Source organism: Melospiza melodia, chromosome 19 (genome assembly GCF_035770615.1).
Source record: "Melospiza melodia melodia isolate bMelMel2 chromosome 19, bMelMel2.pri, whole genome shotgun sequence".
NCBI classification, from domain to species: Eukaryota; Metazoa; Chordata; class Aves; order Passeriformes; family Passerellidae; genus Melospiza; species Melospiza melodia.
In genome coordinates, this window is record NC_086212.1 from 5,177,578 (window position 1) to 5,191,939 (window position 14,362).

A 14,362-nucleotide genomic window follows, 5' to 3' on the forward strand; every position below is an offset into this window, starting at 1 on the left:
GGGCGCGGGGATCGGTGCGGGCAGCGCCGCGGGGCTCCCGCTCGCCCCCCGCTCCCGAGCGGGCACAGCCGGGGCGCTGTCCCAGCGCGGGTACCGCGGGGCCGCCGCCCCGCATCCCGCTGTCCGGCCGGCGAGCGGGAACGGGGCGGCCGGGAGGAGCCTCCGGCGGCCGGGAGCGGGCACGGGCAGCGGCGGCCCGGCGGGGCCGGCACTCACCCGCGGGCGCGGCGAGCCATGTCGGGCCGGGCCGCGCTGAGGGCCGGGCGCGGGTCCGGAGCGGCGGCGCTGGCGGCGCTTTCCTATCTCGCGCCAACGGCGCTCCCCCCGCGCGGGGCCGGGCCGCGCATGCGCGCCGCGCATCCCGCCCGCACAAAGAGGCGCGCGCGGGAGGGCGCCCGCCCGCCCCGCCCTCTGCTCCCTCAGGGAGCCCTCAGCGAGCGGGGACACGGCATACACACCTGATACCCCGCATCCAGCCCGGCACCGAGCCGGGACTTCCCGCATCCACCCTTACATTGACCCGGGACACCCGGCATCCAGCCCTACTGCGAGCCGGGACACACCGCATCCATTCCTACATCGAGCCGGGACACCCTGCATCCACACCTGACACCTGGCATCCAGCCCTACTCCCAGCCGGGACACACCGCATCCATCCCTACATCGAGCCGGGACACCCTGCATCCACACCTGACACCCGGCATCCAGCCCTACACCGAGCCGGGACAACCCGCATCCACCCCTACGCCGAGCCGGGACCATCCGCATCGACCCCGACACACCGTATCCACCCCTACACCGAGCCCTGACAACCCGCGTCCATGCTTACACCGAGCCAGGACACCCCACATGCAGCCCTGACACCCCGCATCCACCCGCACACCGAGCCAGGACATCCCTCATCCAGCCCTGACACCAAGCAGGGACACAGGGCAGGAACATCGCACATGTTACAGAACCACAGAATATTCCAGGCTGGAGGGGACCCTCAAAGATCATCAAAGTCCAGCTCCTGGCCCTACCCAGGACAGCCACAACAATCCAACCCCGTGCTTGACAGCACTGCCCAAATATTAACATATACTGTCTATATCAATGTAAGGTCTGTACACATGGATATTCCTAATCAACAGCTCACAAAACACAAGGCAAGACTTGAAGTGTCACCTTACTAGGGACGCACTGAGAGGACAACCACAAGCCAGCCCACAGAGTACCTCCTTCAATCAGCCATCACCCACTCTCACTGCTCCTGTGCTTAATAAACGGCAAACAGAAGCTCCTCCCTCTCCCAAATTAGCTTAATTAGGAAATCAGCCTGTTAATTGATTACCAGAACTATAAAACTGCTGTAAGTAACACGAGTAGAGAAGGGTCAAGAACATCAAAGGGTCTTCACAGGAGCTGAAGGTACTATTTATTCTGTTTTCTTATTCCTTCATTTATTTCCTAAATGCTGAAAAAAGCAGGGTTTATTCTCTTAAAGAAGACTTTCCTTCTAGACTGGCTATACAGCCCCATTACAGTAAATTTAGGAGCTATTTATCACTGTTAAACATGCAGTCAGAGTTAAGCTGAGTTTGGAGTATAGCCATGCCCTTCCCTGGCCTACCCAGTCCTTCAGGAAGGAGCTGGAGATGAGGGTTGTTGTGTGTAGGACCTAAAGTAAGATGAGAGCTGACCCTCAACCTCTCCCATCCTAGCCAGAGCTTGGTTTTGGTGTCTCCTTCTCGAATGAACTTAATTCTAGCTGGGGTGACTGGCCCTCTGACTGCAGGAATGAGGATAAAATGCCTCTATCCCCTGTACAAAGCTAAGAGTAGTGATATCTAGGCTGAGGTGAAATAAAATACAACTTTAGAGAGGCTCCACAATAACCTTTGAGCAACTAACAGGCTGTGGTGGAACTGTTTTACCCTAAAAAGAGTGATAGGCTGGATGCTCTCCTTCACATCCTGGATCCTGCTCAGCTCCTTGCAAGACTGAGAGAGGATTTTGCCAGGAGTGGTCCTGCTACTGTAAGTCTGTAATCCATTGGTGAATTATACTGAACAGTAACAGGTTTATCCTGATCTTTCTCCACAAGCCAGAGAGCTGCTGGATTCTGCACCATGCTGTCCACCCAGAGGCACAGTACCAGCATTCTGACCAGAAAGGAAATCCTGGAAAATGGGTTCTTGGCCAGCTCCTCCAGCCATAGCTATTCTTCTCCTGTTGTGAGCTATTACAGGGACTCTGGCAGTGCTTCCAAACATGACACCTGGGAGCTCAGACAAGACACCTGGGAGCTTCCTGTGGACTTGGACAACGCAGCAAGTGGCAGTTCTCTGTGTGTTGTCAAGCAGGTGGAGTCTCTGAGCAGCTGTGTGAAGACTGAGCTGCACAGCCTGACCCAGAGCATCTCTGACCTCAGTCTTGTCTGCTTCTGCAAGGCCCACCGTGGCCAGACCACATTTGAGCTCTCTGGTTTGCCCTGTGAGCACCCCAGCAGAGATGGCTGCCTGATGAATGTGGCATCACAGAACACCTCGACACCTTGCAAGAAAGACAAGAACTCCAAACCACTGGAGTGCCTGCTCTTCAAGAGCTCTGAGCTGCCTGGAGATGTCTCAGCACTTGGGAAAGTGCCAGCACCCAGGTGGGACATCTCAGCAATAAAATCCTTTATGGATACCAGCATGTCCCTCGATGTCAGCACTGAGGAGTTATGCCTACTGGGATGCTCCAAACCAGACACATCACCCCTGGAGACCCCTGTGGTGATTCCTCTGGCTTGGCCTGGTGCCTTCAAGAAGCACTCCACGCTGATCCGCAGGTCTGCCACCCCGGAGAGCCAGCCGAGTGACCCTGACGCTGTCCCTGTGTTTCTGCACGATGCTCTGTGACGCTGCCGGGTGCCTGCCCCCTCCTGGGAGGAGCAGGTGCTGCCAGCGGCTTGAGTGGTGGTGGCAGCAGTGGTGACAAGCTAAATCTGCCCACCTGGAGCGGCCGAGTCCGCACTGGTGATGGGGAATGTTTGGGCTGGTCATGGCACCCCCGAGAGCCGCAGCCTTGCTGGCTCCTCCTCCTCCCCGATCCCTCTGTTTTGTATGAGCACAATAAAGATCCAAACGTCTCTCTGCCGCTGGTCTCTGACTCTCGCTGCCCTCCCCCTGAACACGCAGGGCTGCTACAGCCCCACAGGGCGCAGCCTGGTGCAGAATCCTCCTAGCTGGCCGTGCCCGATCCCTCGCCCCGCCCGTCCCCGTTACCTGGCGGAGGGCTCGGGGCGGGTCCCGGCGGAGAGGGGGCAGCGGGACGCGGCTGCAGCCCCGGGGCCGTGGCTGTGGGGCCGGCGCTGCCCGCCGGGAGCGCGGGGGCGCTGCGGATCCCTCTCCGGTGCACCGGGAAAGCACAGCCGGGGAGCGGCCCCCGGGCACCCCCGGCCTGCCTCATGCACGGTGTCACTGCTTGTCCCGGCCACCGCGAAAGGGGCGGGAAGGAAAGGAGTCCAGGCCATCGCACCCACCCATTTGAGACTTTTCACACTCTCCTGTTAGATCTCACCCCATTCGCGCAATCCTGATGTTCCTCTCCCGTCCCAGCTTACAGCAAAGAAAGGGAGGGGGAACTTGTTAAAATCACTTTTCAGGACATTTATGGTTTGCTGAATAACCAGTGTACTGTCCCCCTTTTTTAGGGGCAGATTAAGGGGTAATCAGTTACGCTGCATGAGAGGACAGAGACAAAAAGAGAAAGCAGCAAGAGTTGCTTGTAACCAACTTTTATGAATCACAGCAGTAATTTCATTAATATATAAACTCCCTCACTAGCTCTGTGCCCAACCTGCTCCCCCTAGCCTCGCCTCACCTCTTGAAAGCACTCACCTACTTGTATTCCTTAGAAATTCTGTCAGTCAGCCATAAATTTTACATGTATCATGCTCCCATGACTAAAGTGTTTCTAGTTACAAAGTAAGTTTAAATACTTCCAGAGGGCCAAAGGCACAGCTCTGAAAGAGAGGTATGAGCTACATGTATCCCACACTAGCAAAAAACCATCAATTCAGTGAAAAAAATTGTTCTTCTGCTGTCAGAGAGGCCTCAGAGACACCGAGAAAACAAGGAGCTGCTTGTATCCCCTGGCTGCTCACATGGCTTCTTTTAAACCATGTTACAACATCAGGAACGGGTGACAAAACAACTTGAAACAGGGCTGGGAAACAGAAGTTATTTACAGTTTGAAGTATAAACACCCCAGAGTACAAACCAGAGCTAAAATTAGCAAGAGGAGCACTCAGGGGCTTGGTTCAGCTGCAGCCTGTGCTGGCTGACTGATTGCTATTGATACTGCACAGGAGAAGAGATTAAGCTTGTTGTGTAAATCTGGAGCTGGACTGTAAAAAGTGCTCTGGATGACAAACACAACCATGGCCTTAAAGGAAAACAGAGGAATAAATGAAAAATTTCCAACATGCTTCTGTGAAAGGGGAATGGCTGCAGTGGAGGAAGAGATACAAGCACTTCTGCTAATGTTATATTAGCACATCTCAACTGATCAGGAGATTTGGGGCACCTCCTTTAGAAAAGCTTGTGCCAAGATGCTATGTGAAGCATGAAGAAATGTAAAATAAAAGATATTTGGGGAGAATAAAAAGATGAACAGATTTTTTGCAAAATTTTAAAAACCATGGCAGAGCAAGGTAAAGCACAGAAGTCACGGAAGGCCTGAGTGGGGGAAGAATTTAACAATTTGAGTGTCAGACTGACAGCCAAAAAAGTCTTTATAATGCAATTTCACCATGTTAATATAAAAAAAATATCCTTGCAATAGAGGTGTGGTGTTGATGATGCTGACAAATCTTTTCTTCTCACCACTGATCTCCCTGGCTCTATTTTTGCTGTGCATTGAGCTTCAACATTTCATGGTCAATGAATTTAACCTGGATTTCCACTCCTGTGCATTACTGAACTCACTACCTCAGGGTGTGAGCCAGATATCAAATAAATGGAAGTAAAAATATTCATGAGTTACTGTGCAGTATCACAGTTTATTAATAATGATCCATTACATCTTAAGGTTTTCACCCATGTGCTGTCCTCTCTTTTTAAAATTCTGTAGCTCCAGTCTGCTATGAGGCAGCAATTGCAACAATGTCATTATTGCTTAATTTCAAATCCTCCCCTCCCTTGGAAGAAATGTTTCTTTCTACAGTAACAAACTCACCTCTCCTTAGCTCTCTTTGGCAGAGAGACAAAAGGAGGCTGGCCTCAGGGTGATAAATGTATTTTCAGCAGCTCCTGTTAAAATTATGGCTCTATTTTTTGTCCTCAGTTCACAAACCAAAATGACAACCCTTCTCACAGTGTAATTAAGGATTTCATGTACACCAGGAGAACCAACAGAAAGACTTAACTACAGGAAAACAAATGCTGGAGCCAGAAAGAAGGACCCAAAACACATTTTCATGGTATATTATTTTTTTAATATATTAAAAAATTACAGTTTCAATAAAGAAGTAGAAAAATAAGAAATTCTTTGGAAAGTGCTTGTGAAATACAAGCAGTTCCCTAGAAGGCATTAATTATCTGAACTACCATACATAAATGATCCAAGCATCCAGTGAACTACTGAGACAGTCCCAATCAATACACTGAGAAGAGAGACTTTAAAAATGGAAAAATATACTTTCCCTAAAAGATCTATCTCAAACTGGGGAAAGCCAGGTCTCAGGTACTGTTCTGGAATCCAGCTTCACTTGGGTCAGTATCATGTTCCTTAAGTAAGGGAAGAGGAAGGAAAAAAAAAAGAAGAAAAAAGAGCTTTAAAAACAGGGTAGAACTGCAAGATTTTTGGCTTAAATAGATTACATGTGAAACGGGCAATTCTTGTTAGCACAAACTGCAGCTCTGCCAATATGCTCCAAAGACACTTTGAAGTATTAAATTTGCTATGAAGAATTCTTTCAGCACAGCTGCATTTCAGTGCAGCCCCTGAGGAGCAATGCTGGTCACCTCTGCACTGCAGCACTGGCCAGAGCACTGAACACTCCTGAGGACTCCCTGCTCTCACTCAGGCACCAGCAATGAACTGGATTTAGCTGCAATTACAAACTACACTTGCATGTATTAATCCCCCAATTAAAATAAATGGGAGACTTAATAAATTGAGCAGTACATGTTTTATGGAGATTAAAAGCCATAAGTACTCTGGATCACACTTCACTGCTCTCATTTATTGCACAGCTAATGTCTTACATCACCTCTTGCCTGTGACAAGTGTAGCTGCTACAATGACACACCACCCTCACTGCTGCTACAACCAACTACTCACTTGTAATTGTTATTAAAAATACCTGATTCAGTTTCTTAAACTCAACCACTTGGAAGAAGATGTGCTCCAGGATATATTTGGCATCTTGCTTGTCCTTTGGGAGTTCACTGGTCACTCCCAGGATGTCGCCGCATTTCCGCACGTAGAACTCCAGGTCATCGTCAGTGCCTAAACAAGCACCCAGGGAAGAAGGCAGGTGAGTGTCACACATCTGGAACAGCTGGCCAAAAACCTGCTCTGAATCTCCATTTGCTGTTGGCATCCTGGGAGGGTCAGTCCCATCACTAAGCTCAGTGGACCAGCCATGATGTATTCCTGCAGCCAGTACTGCTCATCTTTATGTGTTTAGAATAATCTTAACATTTTAACTTCAAAGCATAAAAAGGATGTGAAATTTATCAGCCAGAGTGCACAAAGCAATTTATGCACAATATAGGAAATAGCAGGCAGAAGCATGATAAAATGTCATGTAACAGACAAAATATAATTTCATGGTACATAAAGTCGCACTATTAATTTCCAAAGCTTTTCAATTTCTTAGATCAGGATAAGGGCAGTAGATTTTCCTAAATGAGGTCCATGCATTAGAATTAAATATAACAATTTTCCCCTGAAAAAAATGGACTTTTATTTTAAATGTGCAAACAATCTGCTCCACCTACATTTGTTTGTGATCTCTGCAAGACGTGCTTTCTCTGAGGAAAATGTTTCATCCAAGTCAAACAGCTCCAGAGCAGGAGGAGGCAATTCTTTGAAAGCAGGTGGGAAAACCTTGGACAGAAACAGCAGCATGCTTGATCGCCACATATGTTTCTTATACTTTGTAGATCTCTAAGACAATAGTTTTGAACTTATATTGGATTTGAAGAAACCCTTTAAAAAGTCAAAAGCAACTCCAAAGCCATGGAACCAAGTGGCACCATTTGAAAATCCCATTTTTATGTTGTAAAAATAACTGAACGTTCCAAAAGAATTTAGCCACATGTATGCCAGAATCATCACCCAGCATCCCAACTAGACATTCTTATTTGCAGTTTCAGTTTTGCTCCATGAGATCCAGGTGATGGCTGAGAGCTGAGGAACTAAATTAGCCCTAACACCTCACTCTGAAAACATACTGACATCAATTCTGGTCAGAGAATTTCTGTTTCATGCAGGCACCATTTATGTCACAAGCTGAACTTGGGTTTTTAAAAAGCAGTGAAGGAGACACCACTTTCAGTTGCACTCCTGAAGCTCTAAAGGATCCCAGTGATGCTTTCTCAGTGGTCAGGGTAAAGCAGGATGGAACAATGGTGCCAAAATTCAGATACTGAGAGATTCCTGCCTTCTGAAGTGAGTTTGACACACCCATAGCTTGTGTTGTTGCTGTCAGCCCAAACATTGCTGGTTAAAGTTTGATCAGCTCCTGCTGTAAAAGACCAAAGCTCCACTTTCTGCTTCCCCTGAGGATCTGGGAGATGGAGGCAGAGCAGCACAGACTGGCTCCTCCCTGGCAGCAGGCAGTGCAGTACCTTCACCAGCACAGCTTTCTCAAATACCACATCCTATCTTCACTGGGAAGGCTGAGCCACCTCTCAGGACTGGGAGCAGCTACTCATCAAAGGCTCACCACACAAGGATCCTGTTTTGGTACCACACACTACATTTTGAAGCTCTTTTAATAAATTAGAAGTGTAAATGAGTGCTCTTTCCTAAAAGATAGTCCCTGCAGTGTAGTCAGCTCCCAAGTGATTAGTTATTGCTACAGCATTTCTCACTACTTCTTTTACAGAACCATGGAAATGACATACAGAGACTCTGCATGAAACAAATGAAATAGAGACTCATTAAGGTTGGAACAGACATCCAAGATTATCAAGTCCAACTTTCATGGGGAAGGGTTCTCCCTGTAATATACAAGGAAGAAAATTACTCACAGCTGGCTGGAGCACAGGTAGTGGAGTCTCAAATTCAGGCTGAATGAGTTGGAGGGGTTCATGTTTCATATTCAGCTCTTCATAAGCTCTGCAGCACAGAAAATTTCCAAGTATGAGGAAAAAAGTGATACCACATCTATTTCCACTAGCAGGCTATAGAGATGGATTTTTGTGAACACATCAGCATCAAAGTTTTGCAATGTAAAAGCACAAAAAAATGAGATGTCAATTTTATAAGGACCTCAGAAAACTACAGATCAGTAATAACTAACTTCTACAGTAAGAAAATTACAGTTGTGACAGGGGAAGATGATAGGTGGATATATAAGGTGACTAAAAAATCACAGCTCAATTCTACAATTGACTTTTAGCAGGATGAACACAGATGAAGGAAAAGTGATCCAGCACAAAACAAGCAGACCTGAGATTTCAGAAAAGTTTATAAGGAAGTCAATAACCAAAAGTTATTTTTCAAAGAATATTTGTCATGGGGTCAGAAGGGAGATCCTGTGTATTCACACCTAGTGAAAATACAAGAAATAGAGAGTAAGAAGAAAAAGTGTCCCCAGCAGAGTGGAGTTTATGGAATCTGTGTTAAGCTGCTACTACTCAAAGTGTTCAGACATGATCTGGGTAACAGAGGAGTTATGATGGACAAAACTGAGAGTGACAAAAACTGGTGAAACTGAGCAGCTGATAAACCTCAAAACACAATCATTGGGAAATGCAGAGGTGACTGAAATGCAGCTTCCAGTAAATGCCAAGTAATTCAAAAGTGGAAAAACGAGCAGTTCTCAGTTACCACTCCAGAAAGTGCCCAACTTCACTGCAGACATTTCTCAAAATATCAAATCAATGAATCTCATGTAGTCAGAAAAAAAAGGAGAAAAGAAGGCCAGAAACTACAGCTAAGACAAGAAGCAAGAGAAAACATCATTGCCACACTGTACAAATCTATTTTCTGGTACATCCATATTCAACATGCTCATTCCTTCCTGCTCTTAAGGAGACACAGTTTAAGCACAAACAGAAAATGCAGAACACCAAATGGAATAAATAAATAAGTAATAAGAAAATTACAGCTGCTGACTTGATAACTGAAGGGAGGGCAGTTGTGTCCAGCTGATAAAGGGATGTATCAAAGAGCTTTGTGAAGTCTCTGGGGTTCTCATCTCCCTCCTGCAGGCACACTCGCAGCTGCTCGGAGAGCGCGGCCGTGTCTGGGAGCACGGTGTAGTCTGAAATCTGAGCACACAGACATACAGACACACACCCCTGGCATCTGAAATGGCCAACCCATTCCTATTGTCCCTTTCTACCTCATATCTCACCTAAAATCTCTGTTAGAAATAAATATTTCACTCTTTCTTTGTTTTCACTCTGGCCCTTTGCAGTGCAGCTCACTAGATCAGTAACTGTGCCACCTCTTCTCTCAGCTGTAAAGCTACACAACAATCCTATTTGCATTTCTGCTAATTCTTTAAAACAGACAGCTTACTAATCAACTGTGCAAACTGCTGGTTTTTAAGCACACAGAGTATACATTTTAATCACAAAAAGATATTTCCAAATAAAAAAAGCATTTGTATACAACTAAAACTGACACACAGGTTGATCCCTGCTCACACACAGAAAATCTGCCTTTCCTTCCTGCACATTCCTCTTGTCTCAGGGCTCAGAGTGAAGTGCAAACTCATCACACTGCAGCAGTCCATCTCATAAACATGGGCAAATTGGAAAGAGACCTTCACAAATTATACGTGATGATGAATAGCAATCTAAGGCTGAGTGGTACCATGAATTTTTACACCTGAGCCATCTCTCTACTCAATCTTAGGCCATGAATAAAGGTGGTGCAACAACAGCAGCACCCATCCTGCTGTTAACCACTCTGTGATAAACACAGGGTGTGCCAAGACCAGTGCTGATCCCACTGCTCTTTACCTCCTTGTGATGGATCTCTCTTACCTCAGGGTCCTCCATATCCATCTGGTTTAAGTGGATATCTGATGTTGTGAGCCACTGGAAAAGCACATCCTGGGGAAGGGCAAAACTCAATTACTTTCAGGAGGACCCAAGTAATCTCATTCTATGCTTAAATATTCCTATTAAGTCTATTAAATAACATACCACAAAAAAAAAAAATAAGATAATAAATCAAAGAATATCTTAGTATTGGCTGAGAATTCCCATACTGAATTCATTTCATAGCTGTCTTGCTCTAAAATGAAGCTGAGCCTGGAGTGCTTTACAAATGTTGTGAAGATACAAAAAGGTGTTTTTAAAGATAAAAAAAAACCTCCCAAAAAACCAAAAAACTCCAACTTACCATGATCTTACCATTTTCTTCTTTATCTAAATACTGGTCACTGAACATGTGGGAAGATCCCAGGGCTGCCATCTTTCCACCTTTACTCTACCAAGAAAGAATACAATATAGCAAAAATTCCTTCCAAATCACAGCTTTAGAGGCAATTGTTATTGCACTGCATTACTTGTCTACATAGTAAAAAACTCCATTGTCCACATAGTAAAAAACTGCATTAACTTGTTCACATTCATTAACAATATCAATCTTGTGCTTGTAACTCTTTATTATTAAATTTCTGAATTTATTTTTATAAATTAACAGGGCTGGATGAGTAAAATAATATATGAAAAATCTACTGGTTCCAAGGTGAGAACCTTGGAATTCAATATGCTGTACTTACAGAGTTGGGGATAATCTTATTTAATAAATTATTAGTAAAACAGCAGAGAAAACCCTAAAACTTTAAAGAATTAAAGACATCCACCAGTCAACCAAAAATATGTAATCTTTGCTGACCACTTCATTAATTCTCCTCTGAGCCCTGTGCAAAGTTTACCATAAAAAAAGTCAGGAGTCAGTGGGCTCATCTGGAGTTTGCAGATACATCAAAAACTGAGGTGGGTTTGTAAGTAGCCCCAAAAGATCCACTCACAGTCTCTGTGTGGGGCAGGGGGAATGCAGGGAGGGCCCCAGGCAGCTCATACCTCATGCTGATAGAAAGCCAGGACAGGCCTGTTGAGTGGGAAGCAGACAGACCCTGTGGACAGGATTGCCACTGCTGGCTTCATCACATTCAGTGTGGCTCCAAAAGGGTAAACAAAGGTGAGAGCTCTGCAGGAAATACAGGAATTCCATAAGCACCTGCATGCACCAGGCAGGCTGGGCAGATTCACAGAACTCAAACTGAAACCCACAGACTAGAGGCAAACAAGATCTGGTCATGAGAACCAGACAAATAATTCCTTTCCAAACCTATCCCTCCTGCTCCTTCAGAGGTTACCAAGCTCTACTAAACAGATTCTCCTTCCCAGATATAACCTAAGAAGCACAAGAACATAAGAAATGCATTAGAAAACCTCACCATAAGCACAGAGTACTGCTGCTAATCCCAAACCTGCCAATTCTGAGGTGTTCTACACATTTTCACAGCAGTTTCCTCAGAGAAAACACTTACTGTGAGTCATGGCCCCTTCCATCTTCATCTGCTGTCTCCAGCACTGTTTTCTTTGCAGCTTCACTGATTCCCCTACAAGATATTGAAAAACAAACCTTACTGAAAACAATCCAGTTTACAAGAGTTTACTGTGAAGATTCCCATACCCCAAAACTCACCTGTTCAAAACTCCATCAGAGATTAGGGCTTCTTTTGGGTGGTGGTACTTGTAATACACATTTCGTACTACAGCATCTTGAAAAAAGAAAAAAATATAGAAATTGACATCTCAGCTGATCAGTGTGTTAGATTTAGCAAAGAAAAACTAGTTTAGCTCTTGGATTCCCTGGGTGTTTGCTTTGAACACCACAAATCTGTCATGCTTTTAACACCACAAAACTGAAATCAGCCTTTACTATTGTTTCCTTTTGGATAGAATAGATTTAGGATAGGAATATGTTTGCAAATTCAAAAAAAAAAATACAGAAAGTTAAGCACATCACCATCTTCTGCAAAGCAAAAGAGACAAAAAGATGATCCAGTTAAAGCAGCCTGGATCAACTTTTACAACTTTATTTTTATGCATCTTCCAAATACTTGATTAATTGAGTCCTATTGATGTAAAAAAAGGCATGGTCTAGAAAAGCCACCAAAGGCCCCAAATATTTCATGTACATTGACACACACTTGCCTTGGGTTGTTGGGTTTTTTTTTACATATTGGCAGCACAAAACTAATGAGTGATATATTTTATTGGTCTGCTAAAGAAAAGTGCCACTTCTTATTCAGCGTGAGCATTAAGTGATTCAATACTTTAAAACATATGGAAAATGTTCTAAATTAATGGCTTTTTAACCAAGAAATTTCCCTAAAATTATTTTTTTTTAGTAAATTAAAACTAACAACTACAGCAAAGGAATGGAAATGGCCAAGTTGCCCATGCACTCTGTCCATGGAAAGCCTTTGCTGTGCTTCAATATTACCTCATCATGTGCATGCAGATTTAAAGAAAAAAATCTTTTAGATCAAAAGATCCTTTGTGAGAAAGATCTGCTTGGCTTGTATCCACAAAGGCTGAACCTGCTCTTTTCAATTTTCAAATTGATGACTAAAAGTAGCAGTGAGTCCCATTACCATTATTGAAAATGATCCCATATTCTTCTAACAAGAAGTTAATGTTTGTGCCATTCCGGGACTCTCCACCTTCTCTGAGCATCACCAGGATGGCCCCACCATCCTCCAGGAATTTCTTCAGAACAGAAAACTAGAAATCAACAAACATCATCAACAAACATGAGAAGCTGCACACAAAACTGAATGAAGTTATATTGAGATGAGGGGAGAGGAATTGTTTTGACTGCTTGCATTTAACTTTGCCCTATAAGAAAAACATTCAAATTCCAATGTATATAAACTGATTTAAAGTAGCATTACAGCAAAGTCTTCTGCCTTGTTCTTTTCTACTTAAGCAAATTTTAAAACATAACTAACTTGAAAACAATTATTGACTTCTTACCTCATCAGCACTGAACTTCTCTCTTGGTCCTGCTGTAATCCACAATTTCACCCCAAACAGTCTCTCAGAAGTGATCTCATCTTTTAAGCTATGAATAGATTAATAAAGACACACATTATTCTTGGATACAGTCCTGATCCACAACTTTTTCCTCTTGTTTTTTTTTATAAAGGAATTGCAAATGAACACAAAGCAAATCACTTCAGTCACTTCACATCCTTTTATCTGGGTTTAAAGTTGACAACTTGAGCAAAAATAACCCTTAAAAATGCCAACCAGCTAAACAGCAATGCTCCTCTGACAAGGGACTGTGCCAGATCCAGAACTGCTGCAAGCTGTCACAGCTGCTATTAAACTTTGCACCTGAGGAGCTTCCTGTTATTTTTCTTTTTCTTCTTTTTGGTCTGGCCACATTTCAAAGAATAAGATGAGGTGGAAGGGACCCACTGAGCCCATGGGACTGTCCCTGCACAGACACCCCGACAGCCCCACCCTGGGCATCCCTGGCAGCCTCAGGGCCGTGCCCATTCCCTGGGGAGCCTGGGCAGTGCCAGCACCCTCTGGGGATGAACCTTTCCCTGATATCCTCTCCCAAACAGCTCATGCCGTATTTTGCAGTGATCAGATAAACGGTACCATCTACAGACCCACAAACCTGTATGAAGAGCCTCATCCTTACAACTCACACTCCATCTCCTCCAGGTGAGCTGCAGCTCCCAAGAACCACGCACAGCATCCCACGGGGGCAGAAGATGCAACAGGGCGCCATCAACGCGAGAGAGCGACCTCAGCTCACGACAAACACCCCAAAGGCCACTCGGGTGCCCACACACCCCCAAAGGCCACTCGGGTGCCCACACACCCCCAAAGGCCATTCGGCTGCCCACACACACCGGCCGGGGCCTCTCCGCGCCCCGAGAGCCGCCCCTCACCTCAGCACCTTCCAGCTGCCGCGCAGCCTTTTCCGCAGGGCCTTGTAGCCGCCGGCCGGCGTGAAGCTCTCGCCCTTGGAGGCGTTGAACACTATGGCATTGCGCGGGCCGCTCTCCATAGGCTCCCCCGGGGCTGCCGGAGGGCTCCGGGGAGCAGCGGGCAAGCGCCAGCGCCCCGGCCGCCCGCGGGTCCCCAACGAGCCCCCGCCGTGCCGCCGT

The 14,362-nt window shown here is 45.7% G+C and overlaps 2 protein-coding genes across 2 annotated transcripts; one reads left to right on the top strand and one right to left on the bottom strand.

Annotated features, from left to right (window-relative positions):
• The first annotated feature begins 2,111 nt into the window (after positions 1-2,111).
• On the top strand, positions 2,112-2,885 carry LOC134427137 (uncharacterized). Its single transcript, XM_063172720.1, has one exon. The coding sequence runs from the start codon at positions 2,112-2,114 to the stop codon at positions 2,883-2,885; it is 774 nt and encodes a 257-aa protein (XP_063028790.1).
• A 2,556-nt stretch (positions 2,886-5,441) lies between these two features.
• On the bottom strand, positions 5,442-14,334 carry IFT52 (intraflagellar transport 52). The gene is made up of 13 exons (XM_063172182.1): positions 14,144-14,334; positions 13,212-13,299; positions 12,830-12,959; positions 11,875-11,950; positions 11,717-11,788; positions 11,247-11,373; positions 10,561-10,647; positions 10,200-10,268; positions 9,322-9,476; positions 8,232-8,319; positions 6,975-7,083; positions 6,335-6,480; positions 5,442-5,756 (listed from the first exon to the last, which is right to left on the bottom strand). Exons 1-13 carry the CDS (start codon positions 14,260-14,262, stop codon positions 5,709-5,711), a joined length of 1,314 nt encoding a protein of 437 aa, XP_063028252.1. The 5' UTR covers positions 14,263-14,334; the 3' UTR covers positions 5,442-5,708.
• Between the last annotated feature and the right edge of the window lie 28 nt (positions 14,335-14,362).